At 38.3% G+C, this 13,297-nt stretch overlaps 1 protein-coding gene across 5 annotated transcripts in view; it reads right to left on the bottom strand.

Annotated features, from left to right (window-relative positions):
- DNM3 (dynamin 3) overlaps positions 1-13,297 on the bottom strand; it is a 183,213-nt gene that overhangs the window by 135,570 nt on the left and 34,346 nt on the right. For 3 of the 5 annotated variants that reach the window (XM_074597679.1, XM_074597677.1, XM_074597676.1), the window contains exons 9-13: positions 12,543-12,610; positions 10,960-11,098; positions 9,431-9,517; positions 6,961-7,031; positions 3,243-3,291 (exon numbers count right to left, since the gene is read on the bottom strand). In XM_074597679.1, the coding sequence (XP_074453780.1) occupies positions 3,243-3,291; positions 6,961-7,031; positions 9,431-9,517; positions 10,960-11,098; positions 12,543-12,610 (414 nt within the window). Of the gene's footprint in view, positions 1-1,548; positions 1,579-3,242; positions 3,292-6,960; positions 7,032-9,430; positions 9,518-10,959; positions 11,099-12,542; positions 12,611-13,297 lie in introns of all 5 variants that reach the window. The other 2 variants (XM_074597678.1, XM_074597675.1) reach the window with 1 other exon arrangement.

The following is a 13,297-nucleotide window of genomic DNA, read 5'->3' as shown; positions in this document are numbered from 1 at the left end:
AGCACAGCAGCAGATTTTGCCGCAGATGTAAAAACATGAAAACAGAATTTCATATAAATTATATATAATCTTCTATAATTTGAGTACCTTGCATTCTCACACAGATAGTATCAATTGGGCACATGGATGACACCTTCACCTTCATCTTCAAAGGTTTATCACGAAGGGGAGCTTTAAATTAAATTTTAGTCATCCAAACTAATCTCGACACACAAAATACACAGTTAAGAGTGGGTCGGCTTTCAGGAACCAGACCTCGCTAGGGTGCTGTGTAGAACCAAGCATTACACTGATTATTTCAAGCAAATTAGAAGACAGACTAACCTGTGGCTTAAAAAGAAACTTTGTGGAGTCAGGTCAAAACCTCAGGCGGTAGCAAAGAAAAGACAAACAAAAAAAGCCAAAGATTAAGCGTGAGAGTATAAATTAGTAGTAGAGGAAAACGGAGCAAAAACATGTTAATGGGAATTGGCATTACACTTTTTCCAAAATGCAATATTGCTGCGCTCATCTCGTTTCTGAGATACACAGAAATAGTTACTAGTGATCTGCATCATTCCAGTTCAAAGCAAGCTACAAAAAAGAAAAGCAATGGATTGCAAATGAGCATCCCACTATTTTGGCAAAACTTGATGATCTTGATCTCCCAAGAGATTCAATTCAACTGCTGTTAGAATCAGTGCCACCTGGTCCTTTTTCCTTTATTGAGCGTTAGTTTAAGTTTGTTTGAAAAGATAACAAATGTAATTTGATGATGTGGCAACAAACCGGAAAAATGTGTTTTCATCATAGCTATTACCAAAGAATGCACACGATACAGAGATTTACTCTTACACCTAACCATCACTGAACCAGGAGTAACTTGTTATAAAATTAACCACTGTTTAGACAATTAATTCTAATTAGTAATATTAAAGGCATTCACATATTTATTTACTCATGAGGTGGAAGGGTTAGAAAGGAGTCTGTCCATGATGTATTGATCCTCCTGGTGCTATGAAAAGAATGCTAAAAAGGCTTTAAATATTTCTAAGTCTAACAATAAAACTCTTTTTCTCCATAGAAGTAATTCCTTCGTATAAACAAAATACCAGTAACAGTACCTGTACCCATAAACAGCACGGTCATTTAAGCAGTAGCTAATGTTTCCTTTCGGTTACCAGAAACTTATTTGCCCACCTTTCAAAAAGATGTTTTCGAAAAATAGAGGCACTTAAACAGATAAATACTGCTTTCCAGTTATATAATAAAATAAACATCAATTAGTCATTTTAGTGTGAGAAACTCGGTAAATTACAAAGTATTAATTTTATTTAAAGTTTTCTATAACATTAAGTTATACTAGTTCATACTTGTAACAGCAGGTTAGTAGCAGTTAGGTGATGAACTGCAATTATACTTGGTTGAGGAAATGTTACAGACAAGACAGTTTAACATTAAGTAGTTTAGTAGCAAGTATTCAACAAACCAATGAGTTAGAGACAAACTTTGCCCTCTGAGAAGCTAAATGGAAAAGCAACAATAAAGCTTACAGAACTTAGCTCGTACAATTTGCCTTGAAGGCGGTAGATTGGTTCCCTGAAATAGCAAATTGCAAAAATGAAGTTTTATTTCAGAAACATTTTCTCATGCCTTTCAACTCCAAACAATTAGCTCACAAATATCTGTTTATTATATTTACAATAAAAGGTTCAGCAAAGTCCTTTATACCAAAAGTAACCTAGTTTCAACATTTAATTTGAAATGCCAAGCTTTTTCTCCACTTCTTTAGAGAGAGAACATTCACTTAATTAAAAAATCATTCATTTTATTTGTGTATTTTTGAAGAGTCAGATAATTGGTCGATTTTCCTTTTATGGGACACTCCAAAGTGATGATGGTTGTTGTGTTTGACACATGTTCCAGCACAGCTAGATAAGAAGGAAATCTCTCCTCAGAGGAGAGAGACTAGTCTTTGAAGCCATTTCAGTGTTTAGACCTTTCAACTTTTTTCATTTCAGTCCAAACCGTATATTACATCAAAAATGCCACTGATGATGGTCAGGCTCCGGGGGACCATCTCATCCAAGAAGATAACGGATTATTTTAACTAACATCTCAAAAATAACTAGCAATTTCTTGGTGGGAGGAAGAGGTTGGATTTCTATCCCCACAATAAAGACTAAGTTTTCAAAAAAGCTAGAACTCTCATCGACAACAGCAGAATAGGAGACTTTCTGAAGTCTCAGGTTTATTACTCGAGGGTTCTAAACTCAGCGATCACACGCGAAAACCCTTGACCTTTCACTCCTCAGCATTGTTTGACCAAATTGCACATGAAAACAGCAGGAAGATGTTCAATTTGGGTAATTATTTATACAAAATTTCATTGCCTTATTTTTATGAGAATTTTTTATATCCTTTTAAAGTATGTATTAATTCCATAACATCACCTTTCTTTTAAGACTTTGCAAAACCCTCAAAGTGAGCAGAAACCCTTAAAGTTGTAGCATTTTCATTATTTTCATCTCATAAAAAACAGGACTGATCCCATGAAGTACTGAGCGCCCCTGGCCCACACAAAAGCAAAGAAAGCAGCAAAGCTTAGGAGCACTTAGCATCTTGCAGAATCAATCCCGTATTCTTATGTGGTAACAAGAAACAGACAAGTAATTTCATTAATGAATCTCAGTGAAAACGCTAATTATTCTGAGACCATCAAGCAGTTATTCTTTGTTTACTTTGAGAGAGGACTATGGTACATAGCCAACATCTTTGTGAATTCAACTGAAAGTTTTCAGAAGAGGTAGAGGCAAATCTGCTTTTGCTTGCTGAATTGCCCCTTCACCGCTATTAAGCTGTGAACACGTAAGAACTAGTAAAATAACTATGACAAAAGCACACACAAGCAAGTACTCACCAGTGTTTTGGATTCTGAAATTCACAAGTTTACAGTTAATGACAAAATACATTGATGTGTAACATGAAAGATTCAATGCACTAAATGGCATGGGAGGGAAAACGCTAACCAGCACTGCAAGCAGTAGCAGAGATATTAAAGGATAAATGCTAACAATGGAAGTCAGGTGGCTCTAAAAAAATTCAGTAAAACAAGGCGATGATGATGATGATGATGCATTTTACATATGTTTGAAGCAGAGAAGGTATATGGATACACTTACAACAAATAAACACAGCCAAGAAAACCAAACAGCTGGGATTAACTTGCGCATGCCATTATCCATTCTCTGTTAGGTGCCTACCTGATTTCCCACTGCACTTTTGTTAACCTGACTGCTTCTTTGTTGGGCACTAAGAAAAGCAGAGGAAAAGAGTTATACTGAAGAAACTCGAGCTAAGCCAGTTCCCGAGGGACAGATTTGAGCAGTAATAGTTACTTCTGATTCCAGCATAGAAATCTAGAGTAACAAAGAAACACAGCAAAATCATTGCATATATGTGCATATTTCAATTACTTTTTCTTACAGTAAAGGTATATCTGCTTGTATTTGCCTGCTTAGGACAGAAGGGACACGCACAGCAGACCGCTCCTACTAATCATCTCCTTTGTAACAACATCCTACTCGGATTGGTAAAGGTTACTAAAAGAACAGAGAAATTATGGCTCATGCGGGTCACTTTGGAAACATTAGCCTCAATAAATATTCAAGAGAGACAAAAAGCAAGCCATTTCTGTTATTTAGCGCAATACAACAAAATCCTCCCCTGCTGGAGGCTCCTTAATAGCTTTGTCTTGACAGTTTGTTTTGGATATTATTCTAATATTTATATGCACTTTGAGGGTGTAAATATAACCAGTGGATGAAGCCGTCACAAAGCTGGTTCAAAAAGCTGGAATCTTATACGAACAGAGCATATTTGAAATTAAAACATATTTTAAATATTTTGCTCAATTCTTGAACTCTGGCAATCTTAGTTCCTGAAACAAAACACACTCCTGTCTCAAAAACATAAAAGTTGCCATTAATTCTAAAAGCATTTGCATTATGTGGTGGTTTGTAAGTGTTAGGCGACAAAATTAAAATTTTGCTGGAAAGAGGGGAAAAAAAAAAGTGTTCAACCAGCAGGCTTTGGCTACTTGACCACCAGAGCAGCCACTGGTGACAGGAAGTTTTGTTTGGATTAGATTATACCATTTCAGCAGGCATTGATGAACTGAACAAAGCAGCATACATATTAGATCAGCTACAAACACTCCGAAAGAGTAAGAAAGACATGCCTGGATCACAGCCTGCGGGCCAGTGCTGCAACTGTTTTGTTCACAGCTGCTGTTCCAAAGAACTGCTGAAGCACCAAACTCAGCCCTGTCCCAATTCTGATCCTGCCCGTCAGACCACACTCTATCAAACCAGCAGCCCACAGGCTGTCCATGAGAAGATCCACAAGGTTGTTTATTCCATGTGTCTGTTCACTGGGCTTAGCTCTCAATCATCCAGATCCTTTTGACCAAACAACAGTGCCTGCCTCTGGTGCATCATCTGAGTTGCATAAGCTTTGGTGCATAAATTGTGATTAAATAACACACACGCAGAAAAAAAAAAAAAAAAAAAAACAAAACAGCACTAACCCCTCACCAATTTCAATCTGTTGTTTGAGAAACACACAGGAGACAGCTTTAGGAAACCTCATTACCATTCATTTGGTTTGGTTTTGTTTGGTTTTTTATTATTTTTTATTATTTTATCACTTTAGGAAAGATAATTAGACCACTAACATCATACTAAGCAACTCAAGCCTTTTAGAAATAGCCCAGCAATTGGTCCTCTATTTACTGGTCTAAATATAAATTACTTTATGTAGATTGAAGCACGTAGCCATGTCTGAGCTACATCAATTGAAAACAAACCCAGTCCCAACATTTTGCCACTCGTTCTGCTAAATGAGACATACATTAATATTCTAAGATCTCACAGTTTCATAACTATGCAAAGTTGTCTACAAATAGGCATTCTTAATTCCTTCTCGAGTCAATTCACATCATGCTGTACCTGCCTTAGGCTCTGCAATGCTGCAAGGTAGTTTGAAATGTCCTGTGCTCTCATTCTTATGAACAAAGTTGACAGGACTTAGACTTATAAAACACTACAGTCACATGAGACAACTGGCTAGAAGACTCAGCAAAAGAAACGCAACCCTAGGGAATCTGGGGAATCTATAAGTCCTGGATGTTTAGATACTGCAGAAGCTCTTATGCTATCCAAAATTATTTCATTTTCCAGTTCTAATATAATTGCTATAACAATAATAGAATTATAGTTTAAAATGTGTATTCTCTACTGTTTACCTCATAAATAAATATATTTTACATTTTAAATTGTTCTTAGTTATCCAAGTTTTCTCCTCCAATTGAGCACAAGTCAACAAAGATACTTCCCATCAGTTTCAACCTATAGAAACACTTGCTTAAACTTATCAGTGAACTTAAGCGAAGAGCCATTTGTTATCTGCTTATATCCCACACACAGCAAGCAGCTGGGGATTTCTAGATCTCAGCTGGCAAAAGAGGAAGCAGCTTTCCCACGAAATTGAACTCAGACATTGCAACTCCTTGGAAAAGACACAGCAGTGAGGACCGTGGACTGAACTACAGCAGTATCCATGAGGGGGATTTTTCCAGGGGAGAAACATAACAAAATAGCTCCAGATATACCTGGCATTCCGGAATCCAAGACTATAAAACACAGAAGGTTACAACATGACACAAGGAAAAGTCTTTTCACAGAAGGAGAGGCAAGCATTGGAACAGGCTGCATGGAGAGGCTGGAGAATCTCCAGTTTTAGAAGTTTTCCAGATCTGATTGGACAAAGCCCTGAGTAACCTGGTCTGAACTCAGCATTGACCCTCCTCTGAACAGGAGGTTGGACTATGTGACTTCCCAAGGTCACACCACACACCATGAATATATATGGAGTGTTTTTAGCAGACTTTTTCCTGTCAGAAAAGGATGAAGAGAAGTAAATAGCAGGCAGGTTGTTATCTTGACCTCTAGAAGGCCAGCTACCATTCCTACAACATCCTGTCATTTGTCAAGAGAACTGATAAAGATATCTAGGACCTGCAAACAACTCTACAGAAAGTTGCTCAAACCAAACACATAAAACAGTGCCTGGTTTTGCATTCTCCCCTCTCAGTTTACTGAACTCCATGTCTTAAACCTTCAAGGCATACTGCCAAAGACGTAGACCTTCCTTCACAGCGCTACCTAGAATAGGCCATAGTATAACACACACTGTGGTGCCAAACTTTGTTGCCAGCCCCCCACATGGATGAAATCTGCTGTGATTCCAAACACTGTTATGGCAAATATGGCATAAATATGACTGAAAGAACATTTATTCTTCAAAGAGTGAAGACATCTTTAATGTTTTTACTAGTGTCAAAATGTTGGTATGAAGTCCCTGAGGCACAAATTGCTGGAAGCTGAGAGAGAACATTCTGGAGGATATTCTCACAGCCTGTTCAATTAAGCGAGGAGAACGTCAAACCAGCCCCTGCAGGGCATTCTGCTACTATTATTCTCTACAGCCAAACACCAAGCACACTTATAACTCGGTGACATCCACTACTCTGAGCAAAACTGTGTCGCACTGAATCACTGCTCCCAAAATATGCATTCACAACAATGTGGAAAGACCACCAATACTATACACTTCTGTGATCCTAAAATGGATACAGTGAGGGCATCAGCTTGCCAAAGCTGCTTCCTGAGATGCATGCAATTCCAGACCAAGACATAAGCTTCCGCTTCAATGAAACCAGGGGCTTGTGAACTGGGGTGAAGAATCCCCTACAAGTGGGACAGAGTTCAATACTATGTATATTGAGAAAGCCCATGCTCTTGCATGTTTGGGACTTTGCAGCTTGCATCTTCACTGTCACACTTCAGGACTTGTGTTTTAAACTTAGTTTAAAAGAAAAAAACTGACAATGTCTTTATAACAAAGTCCCTATATACATACTTTGCAAAGCCAATGAAGTCTTCATGGTTGGTGTTGATGTAAGAAACCTGGATATCAATCAGCAGCAGCACCTATTAGTGGAGACAGGAGAGCAAAAAAAGGTGGGTAAGGTAGAGGAGAGAGATTGTGAAAAAGGATGGGAGAAAAGAACAGAACTTTCGAGTTTTCTGGGTTATTTAATATTCCTTTCATAATTGTTCAAGCCAAAGGCAACAATATTTTCCAAATCCCACCACTTTTGTTTGTATGCTTGTTTAATAAGCTAGACTACAGAAGAGCTCTTCCCTCTTCCTTTTTTTTTTCCTGACAGACCTCATTATTTTTTTTACTGTCTTGGCCCTTCTCCACTTTAAAAAGATCTATCATACACAGCCAGAGAGCATTCAATAATATATAACATAGATTCTAGCTCCACATTTTGCTAGTTAAGCAAAATTCTGTCTATTTGTAGCTCAAACCTTAAAAATAAAATTGGGGTACCTAAATTTTCTTTGGGTACTACACAAAGAAGTGGTAGGTAAGCTAGCCCTGTTCCAGAAGATGTACAGTCCAGGTACCAGACAGCCATTCTGGTGCACGCATCTGGCTTGAGAGATAGGCTAGTCAATGAAATAACAGAATTAATGGTTTCTGTACTTAGCACTTGCCAGGCCGTCAATATCCCAGAGACAGAATTTCATTCAAACTTGATAGTCTAACTCAGCAAAGGACTTGTTAAGGTATTAGAGAAAGCTCACTCCAACCCTTGAACAGCTTCTTGAACATGCAGGAGACTGCAGTTTCCCCCCACCTCGTCAGACTTCCATTTATCAGCAGGAAGCAAGGAAGAAACCTACTGCTAACAAATGGTAGCGTTTAATCTCCTCAAAATGTACAGTTATTTCTGTACAGCTCCTCAAACACAGCATCGCTCCAAAATTCTTCACAAAATCCAGAAGATTTTAAGCGCCTTACTCAGAGCAAAAGATAGTGGGGATTTGTGTCTAGCTCTTACCTCTGAAAATATCCTCACTAATATTTTGATTTATTAACGCTAACTGCTAACAACATAAATAATGATGTGAATATGTGACAATAACTATTTGACCAATTCTTGGCATTTACAGAAAGTTGGTATTTTGTACTTTGTTCTGGGAAATTGCCAGGTATGTGCACACAATGAAGAATGGAATAATAAGAAAAAGAGACTCAATTATTCTAAGTAATTTGTATCCTCTTCCAAATTTTGAAATAACTGAGTGTACTAACTACAGTTCCCTGCAAATACAAGCCCAGTAAATACAATTTTTTCAAAAATTATTTTTAAAACTACATTCACAGCACAGATTAACGGAAAAGAAGTAGGATATGCTGCAAAGCTCCCTAGCTCGCACAGGGACAGGACTAGAGAGTCAGGAGTCCAGAACAACTTGGAAGCTCTGCCTAGCCCTTCCTCCCCAGATATTTCTGTTGTCACACTCCGCACTCTCCAGACAATAATTCCTGTTTCCACGTCCAGTGGATTTTCTCACATGTAATCTAAGCTTTGAAGTTTCCTGGATTTGGAGTGCTTAGCTGGGTGATGAATGTTCTAAAGAAGTTTCTCTGAAACTAGGTTTTTTTTTTAAACTTCAAGGAAAGCAACAGTCACACCCACAAACCTGGAATGGTGCCAGTTAACAAACGCTTGAAATTCTGAGTTTATAATACGACAACCTAAAATCAACTTGATAGCAGTCCCTGCCTTTCAGAACGGCCATAGGAGGAACCTTTTCCTTGCTGATTTTAGAATCCAAAGGATAAATTACTTTATTAATTTCCAAGATTTGAGACGTTGCCCTTTAAAGCGCACAACAGCCCTCAGGTCACTTCCAGAGGTTCTACACTACGCATCTCAGCAAGCCTGTCAACATAGCCAGAGACGGACGAAGCCGAGTTGCCCAGCTCAGCCTATGTGCCAATGCTGTCGTTCAGTAACACAGAACTTCAGCAGCAATGCTTGCTGGGGCTCACACGTCCACTACATGGCTTGTCACTCCCACAAGAGTCCCAGCACAATTGCATGTGGGCCTCACTGTAATTAGAACATGGCACTAGTATGTTAAAAAAGACTGGAAACAAAATAGAAAAAAGGCTGGGTATTACTGTGTGTGTTTGTTTAATCAATAATCAATTTCCCACCAGCAGCCGTTGTGGCACAGCTAAGAAGATGGCACACTGTGGCACAGGAACAAGATAATGCTACATTAAGACACGAATCCTAACCTTGAAAGATCAGACAAGGATTTTCTGTAATAATTCTAGTCTACTCTGTCAAAGCTCAATGGTAGAGGAGCAAATTCTCTCCCTCTCTAAAATGTGCAGCCTGCAGGGGAAGGGAGAGGGAAGAAAAGAAAATAAAAATCTTTCACTGTCTTTCTGTACTTTGTACATAAGAACTTTACTCCTCCACACATTTCCAGAAACTGTTAGGTCTCCTATTTATTCTCACCTGATCCTTGGTCTTCTCTTCTCTTTCACGAATATAGCCGGCAACAATTCTTTCTGTTTCCTCACACAACCTTGGATACGTTGCCAACTGAAAAGAAAAATTAATAGAAATTTACACCTGCAGGGTGGCTTCAGAAGAACACAAACAGGGGAGCCTCCAGCTTTCCTCTTTGGAAGAAAGCAATTATTATAAATGCTGGGGCTTAAAGTTAGCTACACTACAAAGCAAGCTTTACTTGCTATTAGTGGACATTTTCCAGAGAAACTGGAAAGACCTAAACCCTTGGATTATTCCTGTACTTTTGCTCCATGGAACATTGAGGAAAAGACACTTTGGACATGTGAACCACAGTTTTTCAGCTTTGGGATGAGGCTTCTCCATGCCGCTGTCTTCTACTATGCCTAATTCCAGAGTGGTGCTTTAAATAATTTCCAAGTTTCTTGTTCTTTGAAGGCTCCACCTTGTGGCAACATCTTTACATCTCAGTAACAATACTTAAAAATGTAAATTGCAAAACACAACAGTAAATTTGGCCAATAGCACTGGGGAAAAAAAAATCTGCACTATTCATTCAAATGGCATATCTTCCAAACTTTGATAAAAGTGAAAAAAAATGGAAACTCTGCTCAAAATATTGCGGTGAATCTGCTGCTCTATGATCTTTGCCAAAAAAGAATGTCACCCTTTCCTGTTTTAAGAAATAGCTCATTTACCTGCTCATTGGTAAAAAAAGACATGCATTATTCAGAAAATGCAGAGGATGCGACAAGATATTTCTCAGCAACTTCAGCAGAGCTGTGCTCACATCCCAGAACCGCTCCTGTATTGCTACTATTAGGGTACCCTGAACTCTGAGACGGTGGGAAAGACAGAGGGACAGAAGGCAATTGTACAAATACAAGGGAGACAAAAGTCTTCGTAGCTTTCCACTAACCTCTTGACAGCTGGAGATCAGACATTTTAGGGTTTCATATGCAGATGTTTGTGTATGAAAAAAGCACAGGAGAAGTTGTAGACCTATTACATTGCCAAGAACTCTGGTGATACCCGGTAAAGTTTAAATATAGAAAGAGCATTTTTCTTTCCTTAATAGAAGTCTGAACACATTTGAGGTCTTTGCTCTAGAAAAGTTTCACTGTTTCTTCCTCTTATTAGCATTGGAAAAGAAAATTTTACAGGTTTTTTTGCTGATTTATACATCTGTGGAATTGCTGCCTACGTTCCCATTTTCAGTACCAATGAAAACATGGTTTTAAAGAGGAAACCGGGGGCAACTCTTGACTCAACAAAACCCGAATCATGAGGTGTGTATATAGAAATACATATACATATTAAAAATACAGGAATCAAAAAATGAATGTTTCCAGCATTACATTGCTTTGAGAGTTTTGCAGAAGTTGTAATTACAACTGTACATCAAGTGACTAGATCAGAAATCTCTTATAATAATGTAAAATGCAAGACAGGCTTTATATTATCTACTATACCATTACATTTTACTTACATTACCGGATCTATTTGCAAGATACCTTTTTGGTGCACTTCTTGACAGTGTTGATTAACTCTTGCATCACCAGATCCACACTTTTTAAACAAGGTCCTTTCAGCTTGACTATCTGTTTTTTAACTATGGCTTCAAATGCCATATCTGGAGTAAACAAACCTGTTCTGTGGACATAAAAGAATATATAAGACAGTAATAAAAACATCATGCAAGGAAGATTTTTTTACTGAATTGCTCATATCAATTTTCAGAGGCTTACACCTGAGTAATAACAATCCCTACACAGAACTAAATTTGCTCCTTTCTCTAAAAAACAAAGTGTCATTGTGAGTAGGAGTACAGGAGTAGAAATATGCCCTACTATTTGAAGATGACTGCAAGAACTCTAAGGTGTACTGATAAAATGCAGTAAAGCCTCTTCAGCAGTGCATGAAGGGATGAATGGCAGCTGCAGCACTCCATGCACAATCACTTGCACAGCAAACCCATAGGAATCCTATAGCTGCACTCCTCTTCACTCACACCAGGAAATGTGGTTCTGTTACTCAGAGTCCTATATGGAGAATTTCACAGTTGGTCTCTGCAAGGTATACAAACCTATGTAACACGTACGTCAGGCCTTACTTCTCTTTCAAACACCGCTTGCAAAGGTCTATCTTGGCAGATACATTACATAAAAAAGCAAACTTAAAAACATGCCCAAAACTATCAGTTCACTACCATAAATTGCTCATCAAGACATTTCCATCGATAAGCCCAGAAAAGTTCAGGTACAGCACCACAGCTACTAGAGCCAACGATTTGAGAATTTACTATACAAGTAACGCACAGAACATTTCCCAAAACATTAAGAACAACAAAGCTTGTAAGCAATGCTTTCAAAAGATATTACATACACACCAGTGGGTAGGAGAAGGGGGGAAAAAAGGAACAAAAAATAAAGAATAAAAATGCCACAAAAGAAGAATCCAAGCTTTTTGTAATCAGTTCTATTGCCAAAGGAACAAAAAAAATGGGCATGCATCTGATAAAGTGTCCCTCCAAAATAGACTAGTCATTCCATAGTGAGACAATTAGGTCTTTCCAAAGCAAAAAAACAACAAATACCTCCTCTTCCCAAGCCTAATAATATACTGCAGACATAGTCACAAAGTGAAACCTCAGCCAACTCACTTCTAAATGAGTCATTCTAAGAAATAGTTAAGAATAAAGGGGAGTAAGATAGTGCACGGAGTCTGCCACAACACAACCTGAAAGGTTTTTTCCATATCAAGACACAAGTTTTCCTTCTAAAACTTATGACTTTTCAGGTATACAGGCTGAACAGAACTGCAGACACTACTAGAAAAAACGGCACTGATTTTCTCTGTAAAATAGTTTTCCAGCATTTACAGGTAATTTAAACTTCCTTGGGAAAAATCAACTGTTTAGCCAAAAATAGCTACCTGAAATACAGAAGCGTAAAGCAGTGGAAGAAAAAAAAAAAATCAGCTGCTGGGAGCAGTGTGTTAGTAATATAGCCTAGCAGCCAACAGCCAGTGTGTCCACAGGTTAAAAAGACCACCGCCTCTATAAAATGACTGGGCTTGAAAACACAGGAGCACTTGCCTGATACCATGTATGTTCTTGATGGCATAACTTATTTCTCTCCGCAGTTCCTTCTCGTTGAATTCCATCTAGAGGAACAAGAGCATATGAGATCATATTAGAGAAGTTTTTAATAAAACAGAAAATATTACCTCTCCCAATATAACTGGGAGATGGGCAAGTTCAACTGGCAAAATATTAATTTCTAATTACGCTAAACAAAGCGTAAGTATTTTAAAACATTATAATGCTACTGCTACAGGCAGCAGGAAGGATTGTTGAAAATTATGCACCCTTCCATTCCAGATATACCAACACCTAGAACGACTCTGCGGAGTTGATAGAGAAAGCCAGAAACAGGATTTGGAAGATGCAACTCTTTTTTTTTTCCTAAGTGGTGCAACTTCTGTGATTATGTTCTGTTTATCCTCCCCTTCACATTCTACTGTTGGTCAACCAAATTTAAGAGGAGAGTTGTCTCAGTTATGAAGTTATAAAGCTTCTCTTTAAGCTTGTCAAGCCACCTAGGTGGAGAGAAGTTAGTGCTGTCACAAACAAAAGGGTCATTAACCTAAGCCCAACTGGCATCTGTTCTGTGGGACTGCTAGTTGACCCACCACATTTAAACCTTGGAACCAGACACAACCCTGCCTGGTTGTTACCCAGCTTAAAGTTAGGGGATGTCAAGGTAGCAGAACATTAAAACAGGTGGAAAAGAAGCTTAGCAAAAGCGTAAAAGAATGGGGACTAGAGATACAGTAGAGTTCATGGTGAGG

This window comes from Larus michahellis, chromosome 8, assembly GCF_964199755.1.
Source record: "Larus michahellis chromosome 8, bLarMic1.1, whole genome shotgun sequence".
In the NCBI taxonomy this organism is placed as follows: domain Eukaryota; kingdom Metazoa; phylum Chordata; class Aves; order Charadriiformes; family Laridae; genus Larus; species Larus michahellis.
This window is presented reverse-complemented; position numbering and strand designations above follow the sequence as displayed.